This window comes from Myxocyprinus asiaticus, chromosome 19 (assembly GCF_019703515.2).
Source record: "Myxocyprinus asiaticus isolate MX2 ecotype Aquarium Trade chromosome 19, UBuf_Myxa_2, whole genome shotgun sequence".
Lineage (NCBI taxonomy): Eukaryota > Metazoa > Chordata > Actinopteri > Cypriniformes > Catostomidae > Myxocyprinus > Myxocyprinus asiaticus.
The window spans coordinates 3,714,230-3,727,594 of NC_059362.1; the positions used below are offsets into that span (position 1 = coordinate 3,714,230).

General features: G+C 47.1%; 1 protein-coding gene across 2 annotated transcripts in view; it reads left to right on the plus strand.

The window, feature by feature from the left end:
- Positions 1–13,365, plus strand: part of scara5 (scavenger receptor class A, member 5 (putative)) — a 159,638-nt gene that overhangs the window by 55,456 nt on the left and 90,817 nt on the right. For both annotated transcript variants that reach the window (XM_051644861.1, XM_051644862.1), the window contains exon 4: positions 11,276–11,461. In XM_051644861.1, the coding sequence (XP_051500821.1) occupies positions 11,276–11,461 (186 nt within the window). The remainder of the gene's footprint in view (positions 1–11,275; positions 11,462–13,365) is intronic.

Consider the following 13,365-nt stretch of genomic DNA (forward strand, 5'->3'; position numbering starts at 1 on the left):
TCACGACCATGGAGGTCATTCTCCTGTCACTGCCAGTGTTCACAGCCATGGAGGACGTTCCCCTGTCACCTCCTGTGTCCATGACCACAGAGGTCATTCCTCTGTCCCTTCCAGTACTCACAGCCACAAAGGCTGTTCCCCCATCAATGCCAGTGCCCATGACCACGGAGGTCGTTACCTCATCACTGTCTGTGCTCACGACCATGGAGATTGTTACCCTGCCACTGCCTATGCTCACAGCCACTAAGACTGTTCCCCTGTCATGGCCAGTGCCCGAGCCCAGAACTCCGTCCCCTCTGCCCCAAGGCCGCCTCCCAGGTCTCCTGACCCTGTTCCTGCCCTGTGGCCACCTCCAGGCCTCCTGACCCTACCCTGTGGTAACCCCCCATGCCGCCGGACCCTGCTCCCTTCCTGAAGCCGCCACCCAAACCGCCAGACCCCACTCCCTTCCTGGAGCCACTTCTCTGGCCACTGGCTCCACCCTGGTCTCCTGCTCCATGCCCCATCTCGCCAGGCCATGCTCCATGCTCTGTCTTGCCAGGCCATGCCTCACCATGCCTCAGCCTTGGTCTCCTGATTTGCCCTGGTGTCTGAGTCCTTCGCCAGCTCCACCCTCTGCTCCGCCATGGCTTCCAGCACACTCTGGCCCCACATGGTCTCCAGCCCCATCTGGTCCCCTGTGGTCTGCAGCCTTGTCTGATTCCCAAAGCCCCCCTCCCCCCAGCTCCCTATTGAACTCCTGTTTTTGTTTATTGTCAGCCGCCCGTAGAGGGGGGATCTGTCATGTTAATATGTGTTTTTTCATGTTTTGAATAATGTTTTTGACTTCATGTCTTTTATTTTTAAATTAGTTTACTTCCTTGTCTGGCCATGTGTCTTTGTCATGTGGTTTCCTGTTTCCCTCATGTTTCATGTGTCTTGTTCTTATTGGTCTTTGGTTTATTAGTCTTGTTATCTTGTTATCTTGTTATCAGTTCTGTTCTGTTATTGGTCCATATGTTATTAGTTATGTCTTGTCATTGAATGCCTTGTTTTGATGTTACCCTTTTGTTTGTGTTTAAGCCCTCGTGTTAGCCATTGTCTCTTGTCGAGTATTGTTGGTGTAACATCTTTGTTCATGATTATTGTATAGGCATTGTTCATAGTCAAGTTTAGTCAAGTCTAGTTTATGGTCTGGTTATATTTTGTTTTGTTTTGAATTAACGTTTGGATAACAGCACTGTAAATAAAACTGCACTTGGGTTCTCATACATCTTCGTCTCGTCCTGTCTTCAGCCAGCCTGCCTGAACATTACACAAACATACAGTATAAATGTACATGGGCCTACTGTCCTTGTTGTGAAAAACCTGAACTCCTAAAATAATGTATAGACTGAAGTATTAGCTACTTTTTAGAAGTTAGCCTACTGTATTCTGAATTCTTCATACTTTAGAGACTTATTAATTTTCTGTGAAAGGATATTACATTGCGTGTAGCATGTTTCTTATTGAAAGTTACATTACGCAATGCAAATTACGATTATTCTGACTCTCGTGTCATTTAATTTAAGTTCACATGTTCATTCGTTTCGTTGTGCAGATGTAAATTTTTTCATAAATGTTGTGGATATATTGATGAATCTCATGTATAAATAGGATGCATTTGATTGAGGAATTTACCCAGTTTTAAAGTGGTTCATTTTGCCATTGTTAGCAAGTTCAACTCACGCAGCCAAGTGGAGAAATGCCCACACTGGATTAATGGATTAAATGAATCCATATCTAATATCTTCTATTTACAGATTATTAAGATGTTTATATCTTGCACTGTTAATATCTTCTAATATAGTTTTTATCATCATATTTTCATCAACAGTATGCTTTAATAAAATCATTTAATAATCTTCATGATGCGCCATTTTTGTCTCGTCTTCATTATCGTTGACAAAATCAAAAAACCTTTCATCAACAAATGTTTTCATTGATTTCGTTGACAAGATTAATCATTTAAAATAATGAAGTCTTACATTGAACTCGAATCAGCAGTATCACAAGTTTCACCTCTTATAATGGTAAGTATAATACAAAAACATTAAGTCAATAAAAAACTTTAATAATCATATTAAAATATACTGGTAACTGGTGGCGATTCAGGAGAGTCCCCTGTTCTCTGTAAAAGTGCTTTGAGTGTAGTGTCAGAAAAGTATTCACTTCATTCATTCAAAATATGTAAATAAGAGTGTTGTTTATCTTCATCAAAGCAAGTAATATTTCATTTTTAGATGTTTAATCGTATAACATAATTATATCAACATGAAAATAGCACATTATAACTCCGGCTCTGAATATCTTCCAGTCATGATCGCAAACAGGCGATGTCCATGTAACCTCAAATCATGAGATTCAGGGCCTGGGTAGCTCAGCAAGTAAAGACGCTGACTACCACCCCTGGAGTCGTGAGTTCGAATCCAGGGCGTGCTGAGTGACTCCAGCCAGGTCTCCTAAGCAACCAAATTGGCCCAGATGCTAGGGAGGGTAGAGTCACATTGGGTAACCTCCTCGTGGTTGCTATGTATGGTTCTTGCTCTTGGTGTGGTGTGTGGTGAGTTGTGCATGGATGCCACAGAGAATAGTGTGAAGCCAGAGCAGTTGTGTCAAAACACAACAGACGTAATGTACTCTTCCGCAAATTGCTTGCAATTTTACATTTCAGCCACAGATGTCGCTAGAGAGCACAAAGTAGTGCAGCTTTAAGTATTTTAAATATTTTGATATTTAAAACATAATTTTTCATGTCATTCATAAGTTTTTAAAGCCTTAATAGGAAATCACATATCCCTATTTTATTATTTGATTTATACACACTACCGTTCAAAAGTTTAGGGTCACTTGCCTGAAAAGTTTCTCATGATCTTAAAAACCTTTTGATTTGAAGGCATATGCTTAAATGTTTGAAATTAGTTTTGTAGACAAAAATATAATTGTGCCAACATATACATTTATTTAATTACAAAACTAAAATGTTTTTTAAAAAAAAAAAGTTTTTGAAATGGATGACTTGGACCAAATAATTAAGAAAAGAAGCCACTAAGTGCCCAGCATATAGATGGGAACTCCTTCAATACTGTTTAAAAAGCATCCCAGGGTGATACCTCAAGAAGTTGGTTGAGAAAATGTCAAGAGTACATGTCTGCAAAATCTAGGCAAAGTGTGGCCACTTTGAAGATGCTAAAATATAACATAGTTTTGATTTATTTTTCACAACATAATTCCCATATTTCCATTTCTATTATTCCATAGTTGTGATGACTTTACTATTATTCTAAAATGTGAAAAAAGTGACCCTAAACTTTTGAACGGTAGTGTACACTGGTGGCCAAAAGTTTGGAATAATGTACAGATTTTGCCGTTTCGGAAGGAAATTGGTACTTTAATTCACCAAAGTGGCATTCCACTGATAAAAAACTACAGTCAGGACATTACTGATGTAAAAAACAACACCATCACTATTTGAAAAAAGTTATTTTTGATCAAATCTAGACAGGCCCCATTTCCAGCAGCCATCACTCCAACACCTCATCCTTGAGTAATCATGCTAAATTGCTAATTTGGTACTAGAAAATCACTTGCCATTATATCAAAAACAGTTGAAAGCTATTTGGTTTGTTAAATGAAGCTTAACATTGTCTTTGTGTTTGTTTTTGAGTTGCCACAGTATGCAATAGACTGGCATGTCTTAAGGTCAATATTAGGTCACAAATGGCAAAAAAAAGATACAGCTTTCTCTAGAAACTCATCAGTCAGTCATTGTTTTGAGGAATGAAGGCTATACAATGCTTGAAATTGCCAAAAACCTGAAAATTTCATACAAACGTGTATACTACAGTCTTCAAAGACAAAGGACAACTGGCTCTAACAAGGACAGAAAGAGATGTGGAAGGCCAGATGTACAACTAAACAAGAGGATAAGTACATCAGATTCTCTAGTTTGAGAAATAGACACCTCACATTTCCTCATCTGACAGCTTCATTGAATTCTACCCGCTCAACACCAGTTTCATGTACAACAGTAAAGAGAAGACTCAGGGGTGCAGGCCTTATGGGAAGAATTGCAAAGAAAAAGCCACTTTTGAAACAGAAAAATAAAAAGAAAATGTTAGAGTGGGCAAAGAAACACAGACATTGGACAACATATAATTGGAAAAGAGTATTATGGATCTTAAACCCTATGAGCCTTTGTGGGATCAGCTAGACTGTAAGGTGTGTGAGAAGTGCCCGACAAGACCTGAGTACCTGGACAAACTGACAGCTAGAATGCCAAGGATCTGCAAAGCTGTCATTGCTGCACATGGAGGATTTTTTGATGAGATCTCTTTGAAGTAGTTTAAGAATTTCTGATTTTTTTTTCAAATTGTAATAGTAATTTTTCACGTTATTAATGTCCTGACTATACATTGTGATCAGTTGAATGCCACTTTGGTGAATAAAAGTACCAATTTCTTTCCATAAGAGCAAACTTTGTACATTATTCCAAACTTTTGGCTGCCAGTGTATTTCAAGTTAAATGTGTAAAGATACAATTAATCGTCATAACCCTAAAACAGACAATGAATCACCATAATCGCAATTAATTTCAGCCAAATTTCATAATCGTGACAGCCCTACTGAGTCGCGGGTTATTTTGGGACACAGTGCTTTTAAAATGTATCGCAGTCATCAAAAGGTGATGGTAAACACTAGAAAATTTTAATGCAACGTCTCATTGGTGTGTAAGGATATTGGGATTGACTTATGCAGCATCAAAGCATCACCATCCTGCATTGTGTTCCAGTCTGGCTGGATGTCAAGATTTATATTGAAAAAGGACTAGTTTTTTGATCTGTCTCTCATCCAATGTGATCGTATTGCTTTAGAAGACATGGATTAAACCACGCGAGTCATTTGGGTTACCTTTAATGCTGCCTTTATGTCCTTTTTGTATCTTGAAAGTTTTGGACCCTATTGCCTTACATTGTATTGCAGATGAAAGAAAGTAATTCAAGTTTGAGGCAGCATGAGGGTGGGTAAATGATGAGAGAATTATAATTCCATGAAATATATTTATAAATATACTTACAAGTATTGTAAATATCTAATATTGTGCTCTTTCATAGTTACCAATATAGCCACACAGCATAAAACTACTGTAAAAATTCAGAATGTTCACGTGTGGTTCAGAGTATGTTCCCTATCTGTCACTCACTTGACGTTGTGTCAATGTAGTGACACTTGGGGTCACTCTTGGGAGCCCCAAACACCTCTGCTTTTTTGAAAAAAGGCCAATGGGAATTGGCGAGTGGAATTTGCATGCCACTCCCCCGGACATACGGGTATAAAAGGAGCTGGTATGCAACCACTCATTCAGATTTTCTCTTCAGAGCCGAGTGGTTGTATTCAGTGCACTGAATTCAATTTCCCTCCAAAGACGCACCTCAAAACTGCTGGATTTACGGCGCATTTCAGCGGCTTCTCCCTCTCTGCACCTGTGGAGTGCAGAGAACACCACTGGGCGCTTCGGCAGAGCGAAAAAAGAGAGTATATTCTAAAAGAGTATATTTTCATTCACAAAAAGAGCGGCACACACGGAACATCTTTTTAAAGATGCCTTTCCGTTTGTGTGTTATTCCTGGTTGCGGTCGTTATCTCTCCGCTTCTGACAGCCACGATTACTGTCTTACGTGTCTGGGCACTGCCTACACAGAGACATCATTCATGGATGGATCATGTCCTCATTTCGAGAACATGACCACCCAGCGGCTTCCCGCACCGGTCCTTCTACCTACAGGTTTGAGGCCACATCGGTTAGCACTGGGGGCGATTTGGGGACATCAATGGGACCACCTCCGCTGGGTATCCCCCCCACGGACCTCCCATTCCCCTGCACGCTCGCTTGCCCCGGTCGGGTGCTCAGACGAGACCGCAGGCTCATCTCAGGGCGAGTTCAATCTCTTGTTCGGAGCCCGGGAAGACGATGAGTTATCGAGCGCTGAATCAGAGAGTGGGCTCGTCCAGTCGGACGCAGAGGCTTCGACTGGGCTTCCTCCTTCGGGAATGGTCGCCCAGTCTCAGGCCGACGCGGAAATGACTGACATGCTTTCCCAGGCGGCCACAAACATCAGGCTACAGTGGAACCTTCCACTTTCCCCTGAACCCTCACAGCACGACGATCAGTTCCTGGGCTCGGGGTGCCGCCCACGGCCCCAACCCACTCCCGTTCCTTTCTTTCCGGAAGTGCATGAGGAGCTGACAAGGTCGTGGGAGGCACCTTTTACTGCCCGGTCCCGGTATTTCAGCTACCCCGCTCTCACTACCCTCGATGGTGGAGCGGCCAGGGGGTTTTCAGTGATCCCCCAGGTGGATAAGGCGCTCGCGGTGCACTTGTGTCCGCAGAGCGACGCCACCTGGCGCGGGCGCCCGAAGCTCCCGTCCAGGGCCTGTAGGTTTATGTTGTCCATGATGACCAGGGCCTACGGTGCTACTGGACAAGCCGCCTCCATCCTGCATGCCATGGCTCTTCTGCAAGTATACCAAGCCAAGGCGCTAAAAGAGCTGCACGAGGGTAGTTCTGACCCGGGATTGATGCAGGAACTGCGCTCGGTGACTGACCTCGCTCTCCGGGCGACGAAGGTCATGGCGCGGTCTCTCGGGCAGGCGATGTCCACCCTGGTGGTCCAGGAGCACCACCTTTGTCTCAACTTGGTTGAGATGCGAGAGGCTGACAATGCACGGTTGCTTGAAGCCCCCATCTCTCAGGTTGGACTTTGCCCAGCAGTTCTTGGCGGTAAAGAAGCAGATGGAGGCCATACAACACATCCTGCTCTGGCGCGGCTCAAGATCCCACACCCTGTCTGCTCGTCGCCAAGGGCGTCATCCTGCAGCAACAACACCGGCTCCACCGCAGCCCGCCCCCGTGGCCCGGCCCCGGTGTGGAGCCCAACGCAGGAAGCAGACGCCACCCGTCTCACAGCTGGCTGCTTAGAACCCAAGGAAGGCTTTGAAGTACCCCTGAGACAGGTGACCCAGGGGCGAGGAGACCTGCTTCTCTGGAGCTGGTGAACAGACCACTCCATCCCCCGGTGGAGGGCTGGGAGAATCTTTTGTTTCATTTTTTGCCGCATTCCCAAAAGTTTGACAAAGGAGTGGTTTTCTCGTTTCCTGGGTCACACGTCCGTCGTCACGACCACCGTCTACCGTCCCATTTTTGCAGGTATGGCGCTCCAGTGGCGAACCCCCCACCCCTGTGCGCCCAGCTGTGGCATAAACACGCCCACACGGGATTGGTTCCGGTGGACTACATGGACGAGATTCCTCCTTCCCCCTCCTCTGTCAATCTTATGGTGGGTGGCAGGAGCCAGGTAAGTGCTTCGATGTCCCTGGACTCAGCACAGCCACAGGGCTCGAGTCCCCTCTACGGGGCACTCGAGCTCCTTCCCGCCGCGAGGCCCCACCCACCGGTACGTCCGACGTGATCATTTCCTTGGTCCCCCTCACCCGGAGTTTGAGTGTGTGGCTCGCACTTTCCAACCCGTCGCGATGGCTGACCCAGACCGTCCGACTCGGCTACGCGATTCAGTTCGCCAGGCGCCTGCCCAGGTTCAGCGGCATCCGCTTCTCCTCGGTGAAGGGCGAGAATGCTGCTACCTTGTGTGCGGAGATCGTGACCCTTCTGCGCATGGGCGCGATAGATCCTGTCCCTCCAGCTGAGATGAAGAAAGGCTTCTACAGCCCTTACTTTATCATCCCAAAGAAAGGCGGTGGGTTGAGACCAATCCTGATTGATCCTGAAGATGCTGATGCAAAAACGCACTCTAACGAGCATCTGGCATCAAGATTGGTTCACGGCGGTAGACCTGAAGGACACGTGCTGCCCCTTTTTGGTCTTACCTCGACACAGAACCTTCCTGCGGTTTGCTTTCAAAGACCAGGCGTACCAGTACAAGGTCCTCCCCTTCGGCCTGTCCTTGTCCCCTCGTGTCTTCACGAAGGTCGCAGAGGCAGCCTTTGCCCCGCTAAGGGAAGTGGGCATCCGGATCCTCAACTATCTCGACGATTGGCTAATCCTAGCTCACTCTCGAGAGTTGCTGTGCGCACACAGGGACCTCATGCTCCGGCACCTCAGCCGACTGGGGCTTCGGGTCAACTGGGAAAAAAGCAAGCTCTCCCCGGTTCAGAGCATCTCTTTTCTCAGTTTGGAGTTGGACTCAGCCTCGATGACGGCGCACCTCACGAACGAGCGTGCACAGTTGGTGCTGAACTGTCTGAAGGCGTTCAGACGAAGGACAGCGGTTTCATTGAAATTTTTTCAGAGGCTCCTGGAGCATATGGCATCCTCAGTGGCAGCCACACCGCTCGGCTTGATGCATATGAGACCACTTCAGCACTGGCTTCAGACTCGAGTCCCGAGATGGGCATGGCGCCGCGGTACACATCGCGTGGCCATCACATTTGGGTTCACATCACATCGCGTGGCCGCCTCTTCAGTCCTTGGACTGACCTTGCATTTCTACGGGCAGGGGTTCCCCTATAGCAGGTCTCCAGGCACATCGTGGTTACAACAGATGCCTCCAATACGGGCTGGGGCGCCGTATGCAATGGGAACACAGCCGCCAGCTCCTGGACTGGCCTGCGGTTGCATTGGCACATCAACTGCCTAGAGTTGTTGGCAGTACTGCTCGCCCTGCAGAGGTTGCGGCCGTTGATCCAGGGCAAGTAGTGTTGGTCTGTATGGACAACACAGCGATGGTAGCATACATCAACCGTCAAAAAAGCGGTCTATGCTTCCGTTGCATGTCACAACTTGCCCGCCGTCTCCTCCTCTAGAGTCAGCAGTGCCTCAAGTCACTACAAGCCACTCACATCCCAGGTGACCTCAACACCGTAGCGGACGCACTGTCATGACAGATTACCCTCAGGGGAGAGTGGAGACTCCACCCCCAGGTAGTCCAGCTGATTTGGAGTCGATGGCCCTTGGATGGAACGCAGAAGACCTAAGTGGCCTACCACCCGTGGTGGTAGTCATGATCACTCAGGCTAGGGCTCCCTCTATGAGGCGCCTGTATGCCTTGAAGTGGCGTCTGTTCTCTAAGTGGTGTTCTTCCCAATGCGAAGACCCCCAGAGATGCGCAGTCAGATCGGTGCTTTCCTTCCTGCAGGAGAGGCTGGAGGGGCGGCTGTCCCCCTCCACCTTGAAGGTGTATGTAGCTGCTATTTCGACTCATCACGATGCAGTAGATGGTAAGTACTTGGGGAAGCATGACTTGATCATCAGGTTCCTGAGAGGCACTAGGAGGTTCGTCCCCTCGTGGGACCTCTCTGTAGTCCTTCAAGGTCTACGGGGAGCTCCCTTTGAGCCCTTGGAGTCAGCTGAGCTTAAGGCACTCTCTTTGAAGACTGCCCTCCTGACTGCGCTCACTTCCATCAAGAGGGTAGGGGACCTGCAGGCGTTCTCTGTCAGCGAATCATGCCTGGAGTTCAGTCCAGGTTACTCTCACGTAATCCTGAGGCCACAACTGGGCTATGTGCCCAAGGTTCCCACGACCCCTTTTAGGGATCAGGTGGTGAACCTGCAAGCGCTGCCCCAGGAGGAGGCAGACCCAGCCTTGGCTTTTCTGTGTCCGGTGCGAGCTTTACGCATCTATTTGGATCACTCGCAGAGCTTTAGAAGCTCCGAGCAGCTCTTTGTCTGCTTTGGTGGACAGCAGAAAGGAAGCGCTGTCTTCAAACAGAGGATTTCCCACTGGGTCATTGACGCCATCGCGATGGCATATCAGGCTCAGGACATGCCACCCCCTGCGGGGTTATGAGCCCACATTACCAGGAGTGTGGCGGCATCCTGGGCCCTGGCCAGTGGCGCCTCTTTGGCGGACATCTGTTGAGCAGCAGGCTGGGCAGCACCCAACACCTTTGCGAGGTTCTACAATCTTCAGTTTGTGCCGGTCTCGTCCCATGTATTGGCAGGCATGAGCAGATAGGTTCCAGGACAGCTGGCCGGGTTTACCACTTGTGCATAGCGCCTTTCCCCTCCCTTGAGGTGAAGACTTGCGTTCTTGATTCCCAGTCATTTTCACAGACTGTGATCCCTGGATGAATTTCCTCCTCAGCCCTGCGGCAGTTGAGTTTGTGGAGAAACTTGCTGTCGGCCCAGTACGTGCGCTAATGAGACTCTGTACTGAAGTAGGTGCTCCACATGTGCTGTTTCCCCGAAGGCGACCCCATGTGATATCTTCCGCAAAATCGTTTCCCTGTCGGTAAACTGTGTCTTCCTTGGGCAGAGGCCCCTCTGCCCCCGGTCACCATGCTTTGTAGAAACTCCTCCCCTTTCGGGTAGGACCTACCATGGGACCTCTCCACATACTTCCGACAAGACTCGGTAAGACCATGTGACGTATTCCACTGAAAATACCCCCCCCCCTTTTTGGGTGGGGTGTGGTCTCTGCGGTGTCTTCCCCTTGGGAGGGACACCCCTGACGTAGACACTTATGGCTCCCAGTTGGTTAACAAATTCCACTCTTTTTGCGGAGAAAAAAGTAAAAGAGGCCTCAGCTGGACTAGCCGATCCCTATTGTTGGGCAGTCAACATGTTCCTGAAGGACCATTCAATGCTCATAAGAGCGTTGGGGGAGGTTACGTGATGGCCTGGTGCGCTGGCTATGAGGCACACAACGGTCTGCCTGTCACGCACCGCCAGTTCACGTAACACAGTTCATATAGTTGTGGCATTTTGTATAGGGATCCCTAATGTCACTACATCGACACAACGTCGAGTGAGTGACAGATAGGGAAAGTCATGATTACTTTCGTAACCTCCGTTCCCTGATGGAGGGAATGAGACATTGTGTCCCTCTTGCCACAACGCTGAACTACCCGCTGAAATGGCCGGGACCTGGTCTCGGCTCCTCAGCACAAAACCTGAATGAGTGGTTGCATATAAGCTCCTTTTATACCCGTATGTCTGGGGGAGTGGCATGCGAATTCCACTCGCCAATTCCCATTGGCCTTTTTTCCAAAAAGCAGAGGTGTTTGGGGGTCCCAAGAGTGACCCCTAGTGTCACTACATCGACACAACGTCTCGTTCCCTCCATCAGGGAACGGAGGTTACGAAAGTAACCATGATGTTATCTCTTCATCTCCAAAGACTTTATCTCATACATCATTACCTCAGCTTTGTGCAATGTGGGATAAGTTTCTTTTGATCAAGCTTGGATCAACCATGAGTGTCAACAATAAGTCATTTCGCTCCATTTCTCTGCTATTTCAGTGTCTAGATACCAGGCGTCATCAGAGAGGCAGGAGGCTCTGCTGGAGAACATGACTCGTCTGGGTGAACGCTCTGAGAGCATGCAGAGATCTCTCAACCAGCTTCCCTCACAAACTGACCTTCTGGAGAACATCTGGAAGCTGGAGAGCCTCTTTCAGAATCACAGTGATCAGCTGCAGCAGCTCGGTAACCACCAGAAACAGAAAATTCTAGAAAGCTATTTATACCCATTTCCTACTCAAACACATTGTCAATGGGTTTTGCATTGTGTAATAGTTAATTATTTGCCAGATGTTGGTATGTAGAATAATAGAATAGAATAGAATAGTCCCTATACATGGAAAATATTTTTGGACCAAAAAAAGTAAAAAAAAAAGTAAAAGTGCATGTTTACATGGACACCAGAAAGCGGGTTATTGCGAGGAAGCAACGTTCCTGTTTAAATGCACTGTATAAGCGGCATTCTCTTCACTCCAGTTTACATGTGGCCCGGTCAGTAAGCAGCTTTCTCCACAGCAACATAATTTCCCGTCAACGCTTGTGTAAATAACAAACTTGCCTATTTTATTCTCTGTTTCTCCACTTTAATTCCAAATATTCCAGAGTTGTTGCTGTTTCTGTTTCCTTAACTTTGCATCACAACCTGCAGAGGAATTGCATTTCAGTAGTGGGGTTTCCCTTTAATGTAAAGCTCCGGGATTCTCCCAGTGTATGAGTGCATACAGTGTATCCGGAAAGTTTTCACAACGCTTCACTTTTTCCACATTTTGTTATGTTACAGCCTTATTCCAAAATTGATTAAATTCATTATTTTCCTCAAAATTCTTCAAACAATACCCCATAATGACAACGTGAAAGAAGTTTGTTTGAAATCTTTGCAAATTTATTACAAATAAAAAACGGAAAAAAAAATCACATGTACATAAGTATTCACAGCCTTTGCTCAATACTTTGTTGAAGCACCTTTGGCACCAATTACAGCCTCAAGTCTTTTTGAGTATGATGCTACAAGCTTGGCACACCTATTTTTGGGCAGTTTCTCCCATTCTTTTTTGCAGGACCTCTCAAGCTCCATCAGGTTGGATGGGGAGCGTCAGTGCACAGCCATTTTCAGATCTCTCCAGAGATGTTCAATCGGGTTCAAGTCTGGGCTCTGGCTGGGCCACTCAAGGACATTCACAGAGTTGTCCCGGAGCCACTCCTTTGTTATCTTGGCTGTGTGCTTAGGGTCGTTGTCCTGTTGGAAGATGAACCTTCACCCCAGTCTGAGGTCCAGAGCGTTTTCATCAAGGATGTCTCTGTACATTGCTGCATTCATATTTCCCTTGATCCTGACTAGTCTCCCAGTTCCTGCCGCTGAAAAACATCCCCACAGCATGATGCTGCCACCACCATGCTTCACTGTAGGGATGGTATTGGCCAGGTGATGAGCGGTGCCTGGTTTCCTTCAGACATGACGCTTGCCATTCAGGCCAAAAAGTTCAATCTTTGTTTCTCATGGTCTGAGAGTCCTTCAGGTGCCTTTTGAAAAACTCTAGGCGGGCTGTCATGTGCCTTTTACTGAGAGGTGGCTTCCATCTGGCCACTCTACCATACAGGCCTGATTGGTGGAGTGCTGCAGAGATGGTTGTTCTTCTGGAAGGTTCTCCTTTCTCCACAGAGAAATGCTGGAGCTCTGTCAGAGTGACTATCGGGTTCTTGGTCACCTCACCTCCCTGACTAAGGCCCTTCTCCCCCGATCACTCAGTTTGCCCAGGCGGCCAGCTCAAAGAAGCTTCCAAACTTCTTCCATTTACGGATGATGGAGGTCACTGTGCTCATACAATCCTGTCTCGGAGGTCTACAAACAATTCCTTGGACTTCATGGCTTGGTTTGTGCTCTGACATGCACTGTTAACTGTGGGAACTTATATAGACAGGTGTGTGCCTTTCCAAATCATGTCCAATCAACTGAATTTACCACAGGTGGACTCCAATCAAGTTGTAGAAACATCTCAAGGATGATCAGTGGAAACAGGATGCACCTGAGCTCAATTTTGAGTGTCATGGCAAAGGTTGTGAATACTTATGTACATGTAATTTTTTTCGTT